The 16,506-nt window shown below is 39.3% G+C and overlaps 1 protein-coding gene across 35 annotated transcripts in view; it reads left to right on the forward strand.

The window, feature by feature from the left end:
• CLASP1 (cytoplasmic linker associated protein 1) overlaps positions 1-16,506 on the forward strand; it is a 132,460-nt gene that overhangs the window by 55,438 nt on the left and 60,516 nt on the right. For 21 of the 35 annotated variants that reach the window (XM_015868740.2, XM_015868742.2, XM_015868751.2 and 18 more), the window contains 10 exons: positions 325-460; positions 1,143-1,213; positions 2,117-2,176; positions 2,847-2,924; positions 4,710-4,877; positions 5,429-5,478; positions 6,700-6,870; positions 8,507-8,530; positions 14,047-14,154; positions 15,658-15,684. In XM_015868740.2, the coding sequence (XP_015724226.1) occupies positions 325-460; positions 1,143-1,213; positions 2,117-2,176; positions 2,847-2,924; positions 4,710-4,877; positions 5,429-5,478; positions 6,700-6,870; positions 8,507-8,530; positions 14,047-14,154; positions 15,658-15,684 (893 nt within the window). The remainder of the gene's footprint in view (positions 1-324; positions 461-1,142; positions 1,214-2,116; positions 2,177-2,846; positions 2,925-4,709; positions 4,878-5,428; positions 5,479-6,699; positions 6,871-8,506; positions 8,531-14,046; positions 14,155-15,657; positions 15,685-16,506) is intronic. The other 14 variants (XM_015868748.2, XM_032445793.1, XM_015868761.2 and 11 more) reach the window with 4 other exon arrangements.

The following is a 16,506-nucleotide window of genomic DNA, read 5'->3' on the forward strand; positions in this document are numbered from 1 at the left end:
GTTTCTAGCAGTACTTTTTGTGGAAATTTGTGCATATGAATGTGAAACTGATCACTTAGAGAAACTAACAAGTCTGGAGAAATACTTCTATTATTACTGTCACACTTATTTGTTAGTAAATATTTTTCACAGCTCAGCTGAAAAAAGAGCATGAACTTGAAATGAAAGGAACTATTTCAAAGACAAAATGCTCTTCGGAGTTGGAGAGGAGGTGACAGTTGTGAAGAGTGAGATATTAGATGTGCTGATGTTATATATTCTTTGGAAGTCTGACTCGTTTAATCCTCAGCACACTTAACAGTATGACTTCATTGTGTTTTACAGGCATTTATCATCAGTGCTGGGAAACAAGTTTGATCATGGGGCAGAAGCCATTATGCCAACAATTTTTAATCTAATTCCAAATAGTGCCAAAGTCATGGCCACTTCTGGTGTTGTAGCAGTTAGATTAATCATTCGAGTAAGTATCAGTCAAAAGAGAACAACGTTTTATTGTTCCCAAATGCTGTGATGTTTCTGAGAAAATATGTATGTTACTGCCATGAAAATTAGATAAAATGTCAAATCTACTCTTCTGATTGTGCTAGGCTTGTCTGTCTCCCTTTGTAATAAAGTCTTGTAGCTAGATGACAATAGGTGAGTAGGAAAAAGTGGCAGAAGTGATAGGAAAAATGTTTCTTTACAGAGTAAGGTACTTTTAGCCCTCAGAGGTGAGCAATGTTTTTTTAATCAGCTTTAAATCTTGACTTGCAGTACAGACTTAATGTGCTTAAAAACTCCTCAGGGACAGCACATGCTGCCTAAAACTGTTGGGTTGCAGAGGTGGCTTCTGCTAGGGAAGCTGCACACAGCCTGCCGGCTCTTGAGTTGTAACCACTGGCTGTTCAGATCCTCTTGATGTGACTTCAGTGCTTTGGTAGATGAAAAAAGGAAATCTGTTAAAAGTATTTTTACTGTTAATATATATATATTTAATAATAACAATCTGTCCATATTCATTAGTGCTTCCTTATTTAGCAGTTTGATTTTTAAGAACTGAAGATAAAAGTAGCATACGGAGCTCAGGTGGCTAATGCAGATTACTTTTTATTCCACAAAACTGTAAAGTTTTCTTCCTGTTTTTATTCTTTCTTTTGTTCTAGCATACACACATCCCCCGACTAATACCCATCATAACCAGTAATTGTACCTCCAAGTCTGTTGCGGTTAGAAGGTGAGCATTTAGTTTGAAGTTCTGCTGTTGTTTTCCGGTAAATAGAATCATGTATGCTTTAGTTATCAAAATCATATTCGTGGTAAGAGCTGTTACAGACATTGCTCTAGAGAATTCAACTTATTCTTCCCTGTGAGCTGGGAACAAATTCAAAGTCAGCTGTTATGTATAAGGTGCAGCATCACAGAGAAGAAAAGGCAGTTTATCTAAAAGAAACACGTTCTTTAATCTCTATGCCTACTTAACAATGTCATATTAGCATTTTTTTAACTATTCTTTTTCTCACAGACCTGCTTTTTTCTTCCCTACTACTAATCTTTGCAGTGATGTATTTTCTTTGAGCCAGTCAGCAGAAATGCTGTTCTGTGGTATCACTGGGCAGTATGTGCTCTCCCTACATTGAAAATCGAGGTGTGGTGCACTCTGGCAGCCTCGCTGGGAGACTCTTGCCTATGCAAATTAAATGAAAAGAAGGTCTTTATAGTTGATGAGTTTTGTGACAAACCTTGACAAAAATCACAGCACACAAATGCCTTCCTTTCTGTAAATGAGGGAGACTGAAGCTGAAAAGAAGCTAGATGCAGAGTTTCCTTGTGAAGCTTGAAACCTTGTGAGCACAGGGTGGTACTAATTTATATCTTCTTTGCCTGTATCTAACGGGGCCTTTGGTTTGTTTTACATCAAGCTCTTTCTTCAGACTCTCTAGAGAGATGAATCCAGTTACTTTACAGTTTTTATTGGCATCATTTGTAGAGTTCTTGATGTTTCTGTTCTGGTTCTTCCTGAATTCTTATGTCCTGAGAACGACAGTAATGATAGGTGACTACTGTGCAGTGGCAGGTATTGTGAAGTCAATGTACCTCTCAACTTTGAGAACTCAGCCTTTCTCCTTTTTCTTCTCAGGCGCTGTTTTGAATTTTTAGACCTGCTGCTGCAAGAGTGGCAAACCCACTCCCTAGAAAGGTGAGCTCAAGAAGGTGGTTAATTTTAGCCTGCCAATGTCTGGGAGGTTAGGTGTGTAGGAAGGATAGTCTTAGGGGTGAGATTCATGTAGTCCTAGTGAAGATATTTTTGTGGCAAGAAAAGCATCTACGTGTGTGCATGTATATAATTCATCCATGTAGTTCTGGCAGCCAGAGTTCAGCGAGTCTGTTTCTTATGCCAGCCCTAGAAAACCTGACTGAACAAATCTCTGAACTTTGATAGAATTTATTTTTTTTTTCCTTTTGCACCTTCAAGTGAGAAGATGAGGTGATGGCTGCTGCACATCTAGCAGGAACATCTGAGCCTCGTAGAGTAGTTCAGGCTAATGAACAGTAGAAGGAATGGTGGGATACCTATTGGGACCCAATTTCTTTAGCCCTGGGCTGACCAAGTCTGTTTAAGGATGAAGGAATGTATTTTTATACCCAGGCAGTTTCAACTAGCTGACTAAAGATGGACCAATGAAGAATGCTCAGCAGTGTGAATGAAATAAAACTGACCTAAAGGAGTAGATAAAGCTAAAAAATATATAGAGTGGAAATGGGAAGCGCTCTTTGTTCAGGGACACCAAGGCAGAACCATATTAGTTATTTGTTTGTAAATGTAGCACACTGTTGTGGATTGCTGGACTCTATCCTTCTTATTTCAGACACATATCAGTGTTAGCTGAAACAATAAAGAAGGGAATTCATGATGCAGACTCTGAAGCCAGGATAGAAGCAAGAAAGTAAGTAGAAGCTATTGTTGCTTTTTCTTTATGCTGTGAGTCATGGTATTACATGTTGGAGACTCTGAAAGACAAGTAACGTTCTAGCAACTGAGCCTAGCACTTCTTCCCTTTCAAAGGGAGTGGTCAGCAGAAAATGTCATATGAAATGATTGCATAGGGCTCAGTTATATATTTATGTATTGGTTTCCAACTGTGCTTATTTTACTTTGGTCTCTGATAATTTATTGTATTTTTTCCTGTCTGAGTGGGTAAACCATTTACTTGAGTTTAAACTATAATTCTGGTGTTCACAACTAGTGGCCTTGTCTATCTTCTTGATGCTTGAGACCCCTGGGTTTAACTGAAATTTCTTCTATCTAGTGTAAGAAAGCTATTATTTCTGTTGGGTTTTTTTACTTACATGCAATACTGTGTTGTTTGTTATTTTTGAAATAAAAGTCACTGTGCTGGTACGCTGCTAAATATTATCCCAAGAAGGATAATATTTAGCAATATTCCAATAAAGGAATTATTTTGACAGTGAAAAAATATATTTGTGTACATGTACAGAAAATGTAATTGGTGTTTTTTCTGTTTAAGATCCCTTGCATTTTTGACAATGTCTGTATTTAGGATAGTTTGCTTCTATACTGGAATTGTGCTCTGCTGAACAGAAGACAATGGGAACGTTTTTCTTCAGAAAGTGTGCTGTTAAATAAGAAATCACTGTACAGTATATTTTGTTAACCTAAGTGCTATATTATAAGCAGAGGTGTTTCACAGTAGGACTGTTTAAATCCTTTTGAAAGGGAAAGCTTGCATCACTGGAAAAGTACAGTGTACACTGAGATTTCACAGTGGGTGACTAGTTAAGCTGAAAAGGCAGCAGGGAAAATAGAAAAATACTTCAGAAAACAAGCTTAATTCTCTCTTCCCGTGTTTCTTAATTAAGTGCTACTGTCTGTAAGACAGAAATTTGTTTCCTTTTACTGGTGTGAGAATGCATGTGACTTCTCTGAGGACTGGCTGTCTCATGCAAACAATTCTTGATTCATTTGAGCTAATGGTCTTGCTCTTAAACTGCCCCTTAGTTGCCCCCTGAAAAGTGCTGAGAGACTTCATCTCCTTTGTGATGAGAGTGAATGGTGTTTTAGCATTGGCCAGGAGATGAGGAGCAGGGAGGAATTCCCACTTCTTTAAATGCTCTTTTACTTTCAGCATGGTACTGATTGGAAGTGTATTGAATCATTTTATTCTTTAATATTCCCAAAAGATCGTCAGCAGCCTTAGCTCTACAAAAGATTTCTCTCTGCAGCAATGTACAAGAGCTGTTTGTTAAAGTTGAGGAAGAAAGAACCTGCTGGTGATTTCCTGAATCAGACCCATGTGTGTGTATTCTGCTTTTGGCTTGTTTTTTGAGCTATCAGTTGATCAGCCCTCAGACAACTTCATTCTGATTATGGTTCTAGTCTGGGTCTGTCTCTTATATATAGCAGACAGATGGACTGATGTGAGAATTTCCTTTGTGACAAAGCCTTTTTGGTAACTTGTGTTTTCACAGAGCCCGGGGTGGTATATACCCATCTTGTTATTTTTGTTTGCTTTGTCTTCTTTGGGGCTGTCATTCTTGCAATCTCATTACTTGCAGTATGTCTGAAGTGCACAGAGGCGGTAAATGATTGAAATATCTGGGCTAAGCAGCCAACTGATGCCATTAGTGAAAAAGGTTCCGACTATACCTGCGCTTCACTGACCTTTAAAATGTGACAAGGAAATATTAACAGCATTGTGCCTTGTTCCCAGGTGTTACTGGGGTTTTCACAGTCACTTCAGCAGAGAGGCAGACCATTTGTACCACACCTTGGAGTCCTCCTACCAGAAAGCCCTGCAGTCGCATTTGAAGAACTCCGACAGCATCGTGTCCTTGCCCCAGTCAGATCGCTCCTCCTCCAGCTCCCAGGAGAGTCTCAAGTATGTCACTGGGCAGAGTTACTTCTCTCTTGATTTAAACAACTGCAGAGATTACATGATTGCTTCCTCAAATTCACATGAACTACTTTGTGTACTCTGTTCTTTGCTTGTCTTATCTTGTTATTGGTGGCCTCAACACCTGATTATACCAAAATCTAGCTAATGTTATATTCAAATAAAGTGCATTATCCTGATGCATGTATGTATTCTTGCTTCTCTTAAAGAGATGATCACATTAGGCTGCAAACATCTGCAACTGAAGACTCATTAAAAGTACCCATAACACTGATACAACTCTTTAAATCTACAGACTGTTCTTAACAATCACTTCTTGCTCAAATAACATAGATAAATCTTTTCTTAGTGCTTTTGCAGAGAATTTCATAATGATGCTGTATTTATATTTTAAAAAAGTAAAGTTTGTTAATCTATTCCTGAATATAAATAACCTCCTGTTAACTCTGTTATGTACTGAGGGAACAGAGAAGCACTGTTACTGGTGACTGTGAAATACCAATTTTGTTTTAATAAATACTTACATTAACTTCCAGCCGTCCACTGTCTGCCAAAAGAAGCCCTACTGGAAGTACTACATCAAGAGGTGAGAATATGAGCTGAAAATGCGGTGAGATGATACTGAGGAATTGTGATGAAGTAGAATGAGTGTTTTGGATACTACAGTGTGCAAAGGACAACTTTTCTGTTTACCTCTCCTTAAAAATGGCACCTTATTATATTATTTTTAGGGTTGTGCCCCCATTTTTGTACATCAGCATCTGATACACCAGTGCCTTTAAAAGCTGATATTTTGTTATTGTTTGCATCAGAAGGAAGGCTAAAAAGCTTTAAAAATTGTAGCTAAAATAAGTTCAGTGGTGAAATAGCTGTAATTAATTCCTACTGATGCTAGTTCTTACAACTAGATAGTCTACTGGTGCATTCACCCTTACACTTTCCTCTCACTTGTTTTTTATGGTTTCAGCACTTATTGGAGACAATGTCTACTCAGAATTCCTACAGTGTTAAATTCTATCTTCTGAGTAATCTGTTTTTACCATTAGAATATTTGGGTGTGACCAAGAGTTGCTGATACTGCTTTGTAAGTACAGCAACAAGGGAATACATAAGAAAAAATGCTTCCTTGTTCAGTAGGTGTGTTTGTTTTCTTCATTCATGTACCCAACCCAAGCCTGTATGCTTCTATACATTTCTGTCGACAAGTACAGGCAGCCTTCCTGTCCTAAGCAAATGCATATAATAACCTAAGAAGTCAATTTGAATACAGATCATAACAGAGACGTCTTCTGTGTCTATCAGTATACTTTGCTGATACCTTGGATCTGGGGAGAATTTTCTGTGGCGCCTACCTTATTGTACCCACAAATGCATGCGTGCTTACAGCTGAATAGACAGGTTTTTTGCTTAAGAGGGTAAACAACAAGGAGTGGTGGGAACAGCGATGCTCGCAACAAGATCTTTGAGAAGGAAAGTAGGAAGACTTCCAGCAAATTGTAGAAGCTGGGCTGAAGAACCTGTGCAGGTCTTCTTTAGCCGGCAACTCACAAGCTGGTGATGGGTTTTGTTATATTGCTGGCCTGGTAGCCTTTTCTTGGCATTTAGGATTAGTGTCTGATGGAGTTCTCAAAATATCTTCTCAGTCACTGTGGGGAAACCTACATTACCCTGATAAGACATTCTTTAAGTATTTCAGTGCAATTACAGAGCGTTAAAAATAGTATGTTAAACAGCTTGCCATGCTCTTTGAAGCACACAGCTCAAAAATTAATCTTCTTTATTCTGGGTCTCCCACTCCCATCTGCAGCATCTACAGTAAGTACAAAATCTGTGTCAACACCAGGATCTCTGCAGCGATCCCGCAGTGACGTTGATGTGAATGCAGCAGCTAGTGCCAAGTCAAAAGTGACATCTTCTGGAGCATCCAACCCCTTCAGTTCTGCTGCAGCCCTGCCCCCAGGCTCATATGCATCACTAGGTAAAGCTATATGTTCTACTGTTGCAGTCAACTTTCTTTACTGAGGAAGTGCCTAGATAACTTGATTTGAGTGTCAAACCCTGTAACTGGAAGAACATTTCTCTGAGATGACTAACAGTTATTGGCCATAAATGTGCGATCTCTTGCCTTTTGGAATTAAGCAGGAAATCTGCAAAGGAGCTTACTTGGAACAACTTCTCATTTTTGTGAATTGTTTTGATAGTCTCAGCCTTTTTTTCTGGGGAAGAGTAGATCTTGTTCTGGTTCCATGATGCTTTTGAGGAAAACGCTTAGTGCTCTATTACTTTTGACATTTCCTTCTGTCTCCTTCCCTTCTCTTCCTTACCTCTTTGCCTGACACTGGTTTTCCATTAATTGTTCTGTGCTTTGAGGAGTACATCTTTGAGTTCGATTACTTTATCTTGCAAAAAGATACAGAAGTGAAGAAAAGCAGATCTTCCCATTTGACCACACAGTTGGGATGTAAGATATTGCTGACAAGTTTTGGATTATAGCCACACTGTGCTATTTTGTCCAAGCATTGTATATCACTGTCAGGTACCCACCAGTGTTTCTTACAGCAAAGTTTGCATTTGAACTTTCTCTCCTGGAGATGATGCTGCTAATTTGCTAAAGCAGGAAGTGAAGGCAGTGACCAACACCAAATAATTCCACGTTCTGTAGATTGCATTCTAATCTAATTCTTGTGGTTTTTATTGATTCTACATTTACAAGAGGGAGAAAAATTGGATGTCTATTGGGTGTCAGAGACAGTGGTCTTGATTTGAGCTGTGCTGATAGCCTTCGTACCTTCCTTGAGTCAGCTGAAATGTAGTTTTTCCTTAGTGTTGAGCATTTGATCTTATTTCAGATGAAATAAGGTTGCTTTTTATAGATTCTCTTTGTAGATATTTTTCTTCTATATCTGAAGTCCTTTATAGTGTCTTTAATGTACTGGTTGTATTTGCTTCAGAAGTTAATGTTTTATTCTGATTTATATTGCTTGTTCATATTTAGTTCAAGATTTAGATGCACTGCAGTGAGCACTTAATACAGATCACAGAGCTGATTGCTTAAGAGTGTGCTTTCAGAACATAAGGACACGGCCACTCTTCAGATGCACGATGTACTGGCTTCAGTGGCAAATGTGCTTTTGCGCTATCGTATGTCACAAGGAAGAACAGCAAGTGGGGAAGAAAATCTTAAAGCTGGTTTTGTTCTCGAAGCCTGGAAACTGAGTACAGTGTTACTCTTGCTCTTAAGACACTAAAGGGGAAAACCAGGAAACGCACTGTGTTTCTTCAAGTTAATGCAAGCATGGCTGCACCTAAAGGAGTCTGTCTGTTTCCTTTTGAGCTAGCAGGGACATTTGTTATCTTTGTGTCTCCATGAGAGAAATGGTGAGGCAAACAAAGAAAATGGGGTTTGACAAACATTAGATGAATGTGGAAAAGAAAGACTTGTAACCTTGTTCTACAGATTCATCAGGTTTTGATTTGTTGCTCAAACTTTTTGCATTTGTTTGTGTTAATTTGCTTTCCATACTTCTCTAGCTAACATATAGTGCCCATTTCTGCTGATGTTAATAATTCTTCCCTATTAATCCTTGCCTTATTTTTTTTTAATTTGCTTAAAGATGGTACTACCACTAAAACTGAGGGTAAGCAGTCTCTCTATGTAACTAAGATGTGTCTACAGTCGTACCACTCTACCTGGTCTGTTCTCAAAGTGTTAACGATTCTCATCCATGTTCACTGGTGACCTGCATGAAGTGTTGCATGGTTGTCCTGCTCATTTTGATGCCATGGGGTGTTCTTTACTTTCTCTTTAAGCTGCTCCCTGCTAATGGCACTATTCTGGTTTCATGACTGATTTCTAATCACAGAATTGCATGTGTGTCTTCCTATTTACAGCAGCGCTTTTGGTTGACGGTGACCTGAGCACAGATTACAAAAGCAGGGCTAGTGTTTTCTTACTCTATGTTGTGTAAAAGGTTTGCTGTGTTTTTCCATCCAAAGCTCAGGTCACAACTGCCAAATGCTTTCAGGAAGAGACTGGGCAGCAAGAGAATTGAATGAGATGATCACATGGCAGAAAAATGAGGACAGTAAACAATGATCTCTAGGGAAGGAGTATTGAGTCAACCTCTTTAAACCTGAGCACTCTCACTTTATTGTTAACTGAGATGGCTTACATTTAAAACAGTTGGAGGAGAGTTTGTTTTTTCTTTGAAGAACACTGAGCCTGCTAGTTTGGGAAGGCCTGCAGTCTGGTTGGTGATCTGGCTTTTTGTCAAAGCTTATTCTTTATTTCTTCTCAAGCAAAACAGAATCATTGTTTTTTTGTTTGTTTTTGAAGCAGACAGGGATTGAAAACAAGGCCTTCTACATATGATGAAGACACTTATCCCCCAAACCAACCAATTTTTTCCTGTTAGAAGTCTCTTTTCAAGGGATCTATTACTGTTTGATGGGACTGTTAGTATCCTTGATGGGTGCTTGTATTTGGATGTTGTGTTCCAAGAAGTGCTGCTGTGCTGCCATCACGTATTTTCTTTCCTTCCTATTGCTGCTGCATCAATTAAATATTTAGTGGGAGAAGTGTCTACCATCTTCAGAACTGGCTTATAAACTTATGGTTGGAAGGTGAACTGATGTTCAGAATCTCATCCTTTGTGATCCCCCAGCGATAAGGAATATGAAGTTGTCCTAAATGCCCGTATTTAAGTCACTGTCAGATGAAATGAAAGTTCCAAACTGTTTATCCTTAGCTTTTTTTTTTTAATTTTCAATTCACTGGCCTTTCTTTTTCATTTATTTTCTTCTCCATAGTTTTCAGAATTGTTTTTTCTTTACCCTAACATAGAAACATTGAGTGTTTATTGTGAATTTCTGAAATAGCCTATGCGATGTACAGATCCTCTCCTGGACTGTAATGGTGTTTGTGGAGGTCTGTTCCAGGAGCTGTCCTCTGGTGTGCCTTCACTTTTAGTTTATTAAACGCTCTATTGTCATTATGCAATTTTTATTTTTATTTTTTTAATTAGGGTTGCTTTCCTCCAGTTTGATTGCACTGGATGCAGATGGGGTTTGGTTAAAAGCAAACATCTGTAATAGAAACCAGCCACTCACTTGCTGGGGGGAAGACTGGAGGTTACTAATGTCTACTACAAGAGCAAATCCTTGTTTTCTTTTCCTCTGTGCGTGTTTCTGCACGTCATTCAGCATTGTTTAATCTGCAGTCTGGCTCCCATCGAGACTTTTTGTAGCTACAGTGTAGAAGTTTTGCACCTTCCCCTCAGCTGGGAGACAGTATTGTGCAAACTTGGCAGTTCCCGTCTGCTCTGCCCTTAGTTCTCCTTGGTGTTTTGGTTTAGAGCCAGGCATCTCAAAAGAGGAGCAAGATAAAAGTGGCTTGAGCCCTGGCAAGCTGGGAGGAGAGGACTGGTTCTTTTGTTCTAAGTAGTGCCACCTCGGTTAGCAAATGCTGCAAAAGTGTTTTTTGTGGAAAGGTAGCATGAATCTATATATACCTTTAATCTGTGTAGGTGATCTGCCTGTGTGCTGTGAAGTCTGACTTACCATTGTTCTCAAATAATTTGGATTTAAAAAGATGGAGCATCTTGAGTCTTAACAAAGGCTTTGGATAACAGTTTCAAGAAATGACTATTCTTGTTTTCTTCTCTGCTTTAAAGCTCTTCATTGACCTCAGCAACAAGGTTTAACTCAAAGATATGACTGAACATGGTAGCTTAAACTGATGTGTTCAGGTAGTACGTTTCTCTTTTCACTTGGTCGATCCCTTTGCAAGTGCTGGCACGAGTTGCCTGTGGTGTAGAGCAGTGCAGTGCTGCTTTTGCTCCTTTAACTCTCTGCTGTGTCAGAAGGTCTTACACAAAACCAAGTGATAGAGTATATTGATGGTAAGGGTTGAGTGCGTATCTGGGGAAGTTGTGCTGCAAAGTTAGGTCACGTACTACTAATGCTGGACGTGTGCTATGTATGGAATCTGTACCTTGCGTACTGTAAGAAGGACATATTTTTACAGGTTTACATGCAAATCATATAACTGTGTGTATTCCTCACAGATGTATTACCACCAAATGACACACGTACACCTAGGGGGAACCCAGAGGCTTATTCAGGATTCTTCTTTTTTTCCAAGTTGGGGAAAAGCTCCAGGGAATACATGATCTGATCTGTGATGATACCATTACCATCCCAGTGCTTCTGCATGTACCTTGTGTGATTGTAGGCATTGTTATTCACAGCACAGAACTGATTAAACTTAGTCGTGGGTTTGCTGTATACCACCTGTGATTTCTGGAGTGTTAGAAAATCAGTTACTTTGCAAGCTGAATCTCATCATGCCTGTGTTTGTTCTGAGGCACAGTGTGGCAGAGCAGAAGTATCCACCCGGAGCAGTTTAGAACAGTGTTGTTGAGTGAAGCCTCTCCTAATCACACTAAGTTACTTTACTTATTCCTTTGTTGTTGTCTGTTTTTAAAGACCCTCCTAGATTTAGGCATGTGTTAGACAGCTTGAAATTGATTCTGATCCATTAATCATTGTAAAAACCCACAGATGATTCTTAATGCAAAGCGTATGTATGGAGTCTTTAAAAATATTTTCTGTACCAGCAAAGTGTCACATTTGCATGTCAGACTTAGATCAAAGGCCTTTTTAAAAGGCTTTTGGAAAGTAGTTGGGGCAGTCTTTGTTCATTTGCTGTGCTGTTGCTCTCAGGTAAAATAATTCTTTAAAGAGCAGCGTAATGACAGCTATAAAATAGGAATTACTTCATTTGCAGTTAGAGCTGGATATGGAGACAAACTTGTTTGAAAGCAAAGAATGTTCAGGAGTTGGATTTGTTTGCATCTAACAACAAAAACAAAACGTCTGCCTTACTTTTGCTATGTTATTTCTGCTCTTGAAATGTTTTATTTGTGGTAGAATGATAGAGATTAAACAAGGCACTCCTGTGTGCAAATGTGAATGTGAATGCAGGCTCTTGTTTGCCGATGGAATGCTTAAAGAAATGTAATAGAGACATTTGTGTTGTGTGAATGAACATTTTAACGTATATATTATACTTGGAAAACTTAACCTTAAAACCTTGATTTTCCACCTAGGTAGTTACACCTTGCATTATTACAAAAGCAAGTAGGTTTTGGATATCATAAGACTAACTTAAGCACTGTGCACGTGTGTGGAGGTCAGTTAACTTGTGAAATATCTCTATCTTTTTCTCATATGGATTGTGTAAAGTGATGAAACTTTATAGCTTCTTCTCAAGAGCAACTTTTTGTCCCAGTCTTCTCCCTGGCACACTCTGGGCCACATCAGATTTCAGGCCAAAATCTACAAGCCCAGAATGAAGCAGCATCCTGCTCATGAGCATGCTTTCAGAAACTGACCAACTTGGTAGGAATCCTCCTGCTGACCATTAGGGGTTTCAAAATAAAACAGTACTTTCTAATCTTGCTAGTAGTTGCATGTTAATGCCAGTAGTTGCAGTGATGTACACATCACTGTGTTTGCCAGTGCTGCCTGTTACCAGGCCTTGAATTCCAACTTGGGTTGCAGACTTTCTGCAGGCATTGTGGAAGGGTGGATGGTCAGTTCCATTACTGGTTCCTTAAGCTTGAGTTTAACTTCTTTGCTTTGTACACCAACTGCTGCCAGTTTGTTTGCGTCTTCCTGGTTTTGTGCTAATCATTTTTTCTATCACAATTATAAACAATGATTTGAATATAGTCTTCTTTCTTGGCTCTCTTCATCTTGGCTCAATCCATCCTAACTGGCTTTAGAATAGTTCTGTATGCCTACCGATTTGTTTTCAAAATGAGGTATGTTGTAAAGTACAGGTGCCTTTTTTTTCCCACTGAAAACAAATCTAGGCTTTCTTCTCCAAGTTTTCCATGTCAGTTTGTCTGTCAGAAAGATGCAGCCCATGTTATGAATGTTTTGAGAGCTCATGCAAAGGAACAGAGCTCCCATTCTGCTCAGCCTGGGGCTGCGTGCCACTGTCTTTGTTCTGCATGTGAACCTCCCCTGGTTTTTGGGTGGGAGGTGTACATCTCCTTGTTTGTGTTTCTTTGCTTATGGTGGGCACACAGGGTAGGAGATAAATATCTAATTGGTGGACGCAGTTGTCAAGACTGTTATCTTACCTGTTGTGTTTTTCCTTTCATTATTATGCCTGGGACTTGAAATCATCCTCTGAATGCAGGATAGCCCTGGCGTTAGTCCTGAGAAACAGCTTCAGATTTGGCAGAGAACAGAGTTGTTGAAAGTGCTGGTGGAGGCTTTCTTTGTGTTACTCTTAATTATCATTTCTTTCCCATTAGCTAGAGACTGATAATGAACCTTTGCACTGGAAAGAACATTCTGAGGGGAACAGCCCTGCCCCAGGAAGGGGATGAACTGATGACCTCGTAAGCTGTTCTAGCTCAAATTACTGTGGCTTTTTCAGGAGTAAAGGACAGAAAAAGGACCGAGAACACTTTGGGACTTTGTATTCATTCTCTGCCTAAATAAAGGGCAGACACATGGAATGTTTTTTCCACTATGTTGATTGTGTTAAAGGGGAATCACCGTTACTAGTAAAGTTACCCTGATCTCAGTATAAATACAAGGGATCAGTAAACAGCAGGGAGATGTGAATAAGGCTGAAATAAAAGCGTGGTTGGGCAGCGTTGGCAGACTCACTGCAGTGTGCATGGAGAGCAGGACGGAAAGCACCGAGCTGCGGTCTGGAAATCCCAGCGATGGAATTTGTGGCTGCAGCTGCTGTGCCTATCTGCGACAGGGGGATCACCCTATCAGAAAGTAATTATTTTGTGCAGGGCGTCACGTTTAGATAACTGGATTTTCTTGCGACCCTTCTTTAGTAAAGAAGGTGCTACGGAACAGAAGCACAGGCACTGAAGGTCACTTTTTTTTTTGTTAATTGAGCTGGCTGATGGCATTACTGAAAGCAAAAAGAGTTTTGGATGTGTAGACCATCACTGTATATTCCCTTGTTCCTCATTGCGTCTCCTTGTAAAATTTGCCTTCTGAGTCCTGGTTAGTTGTGTGCATAGCAATGCTGCGAGCCTAGAACAGATGGTGCTTGAAAAATGGCTGTTGCCTTTGGAAGAAACCTGTTAACAGTTTGGTCTTTGCATTCCTGCAGGTCGGATTCGTACAAGGAGGCAGAGCTCTGGCAGTGCCACCAGCGTCACCTCAACACCTGCTGATACCCGAGGCCGCAGCCGGGCTAAAGTGGTTTCCCAGTCCCAGCGTAAGAAGCGTTTTGTTTCAGGGGGAGGAGAAAAAACAGTTATTAATACATTTCTCTTGAGTTGTGGTAGCATCAGCTGGGAATTGGGCTCCCTTCTAGTGAATAATATTTGGACATGTGACATAATGAATCCCCACTTAGCTAGCTTTCAGTATATGTTCTTCCTGACAAAGGGCACCAAAACAGTGTGTTTAGTTGCTTCATTTTTTAACCTATTGTGCAGCAGAACTGCAGATTTTTGTGACACGCTGGACTAAACTTGTACTGGGTCCCACTGAAATGCCCTCATCTCTGTAGCTAATTGCTGTCCTGGGTTCTTGCCCTGTCAAGCTTCTCTTGCTTATGTTACTGTATTTCTGTATGTGCAGTGTGAACTGTTTAAAGTTAATGTGTGCTTTAGCATCAGTTTAGAATAGAACGCTGCCTACTTTCTGTAGATACGAGGGAGAGATGATTCTGTTCTCTTTATTCACATGATGCATCCGTGCTCCCTGACTACCTTACAAGCTGTGGTTTCTCCTAGGAGCCATGCAGGTGGTGTTGCTGCATATTTGTTGTGTGGCTAAAGAGAATTTTGTCACTCAAACTTCAAAAGAAACAGGGCAGGGGGAGGGAACCTCTCAAGTTGTTTTGCCTTATTCAAAAGCTCTGCTTTGTTTGTGCCATCACTGCTTTGCTCTATCATGCTGTAGATATGGGTAAGCAGTTTATAGCATCGTGATAACCAAGGATATCTGAAGAGATAAGTATTATAGTTAGAATGGGGCTGAATTGAAGTCTACATTGAAGTCACGAAGGAACTGGGGGTTTGGTATTCTGATCTGAATTCCTATAGTTCAGAACTTAGAACTTGATTCAAAGCCATAAATTTTCTTTAAAATTTCTTTTTAATTTTTTTTTTTTACTTTAATGGGAAAAGTAATTCTTTGTTCTAAAATTGTAAAGTTCTGTGATTCTGTAAAATGATCAGATAAGACAAGTTTCAGATATATGTAAGGAAGCATGGAGTGATTCAAACATTATGGGTTTGATTTTTTTTTCATGCTATGTACTTAGGAGGCTGTAGGATAGTCACATCTGTACCTCTTGTTGGTCTAGTTTGTTGAATCTTGATTCCAGCCTAGCGCAATTAGATATGATCTTTAATCTCCTAAGCCAAACATTGCATGAAGTAAAAAATGAATTAATGTATAATATGTTCACAGGAACAAACTTGTATGCCTATGCATTTGTAGCTTTGTTTTAGTTTTACAGCATGGGCTTGGGGTATAATTTAAGCAGAACTCAGTGTGGGTTGATATTGCTGAGAAGCTATTAAGCCTTTGGAAATTAAATCACTTGCATTTGCACATTAACTCACTGCATTCTGCAGGGGCTCTTGGAGTGGCACATTTGTGAATATATCTGTCTGTGTATAGCATAAACTGCATGCTGAACGCTGTATTGTCTTCATGTCTTTTAATCCACTTTTTGCCTGTCCTTTGGTCTGCCCTCATAATCAAGGATCCAGATCAGCTAATCCTGCTGGTGGTAAGAAACATTTTCCCTTTCTTGCTTTCTCACATTATTTCCTTCAGTTTTTTAACTGCTAAGCTTTTAGCTTCCTTCATTCTCTCCTCGTTATCAAGGCTTAAAAAGCATTTTCCTAAAATTAGAAAATCAATATGTATGGCAAATGACCTAGATTTCTCATAGTAATCAAACATGGTAAGCATAAATTGTGTATTGAAGCTGGCTCATTGTTATAGGTATTGCAGTGAAGTTCAAATTCCTCACAAAATTCCTCTTACAGTTATTTTGGTGAGACTCCTCTGACATCAGTGAGTGCAGTGTTGTAACTGGTAGGAGAACTGTGAGAGAAACTGGCATCTTCCACAACTGCTCTCACTCTGTGGGGGTGGGAGGGGGATGACCCAGAACCACACACAATATCGGAACACATAATTTGATTCAAAATGGCTTTACTCAAGAAATGAGGGGAGCAAGCAAGTTAAAATAATACGTGCTTTTATTGGATTGTCCATCAGGTTAGTAAAACTGTGTACCTTCTCTAATTAAGAACAACCTTTATCTCTTAAGTAATGCTTAGTAATCATAACAGTATTCGGGACTTAAAATATTTGAGATGTGTGGATACTTCCTAGAAAGCAAACAACTTGAATATTTGTACAAAATGAGAATTTGCCAGAGAACATTTCTGTAACCTTTTTAAGATGTGATTCTCCTTGCTATTCTACCAACAGCAACAAAATGTTGGATATTAGGGATGGTATCAATGGCAAATGTTCAGTGTGTCTTTTGTGTAACTAAACAAACAAAAAGGGGTCTTAAATCTCTTATTTTCATAGTTCC

Source organism: Coturnix japonica, chromosome 7 (genome assembly GCF_001577835.2).
Source record: "Coturnix japonica isolate 7356 chromosome 7, Coturnix japonica 2.1, whole genome shotgun sequence".
NCBI lineage: Eukaryota > Metazoa > Chordata > Aves > Galliformes > Phasianidae > Coturnix > Coturnix japonica.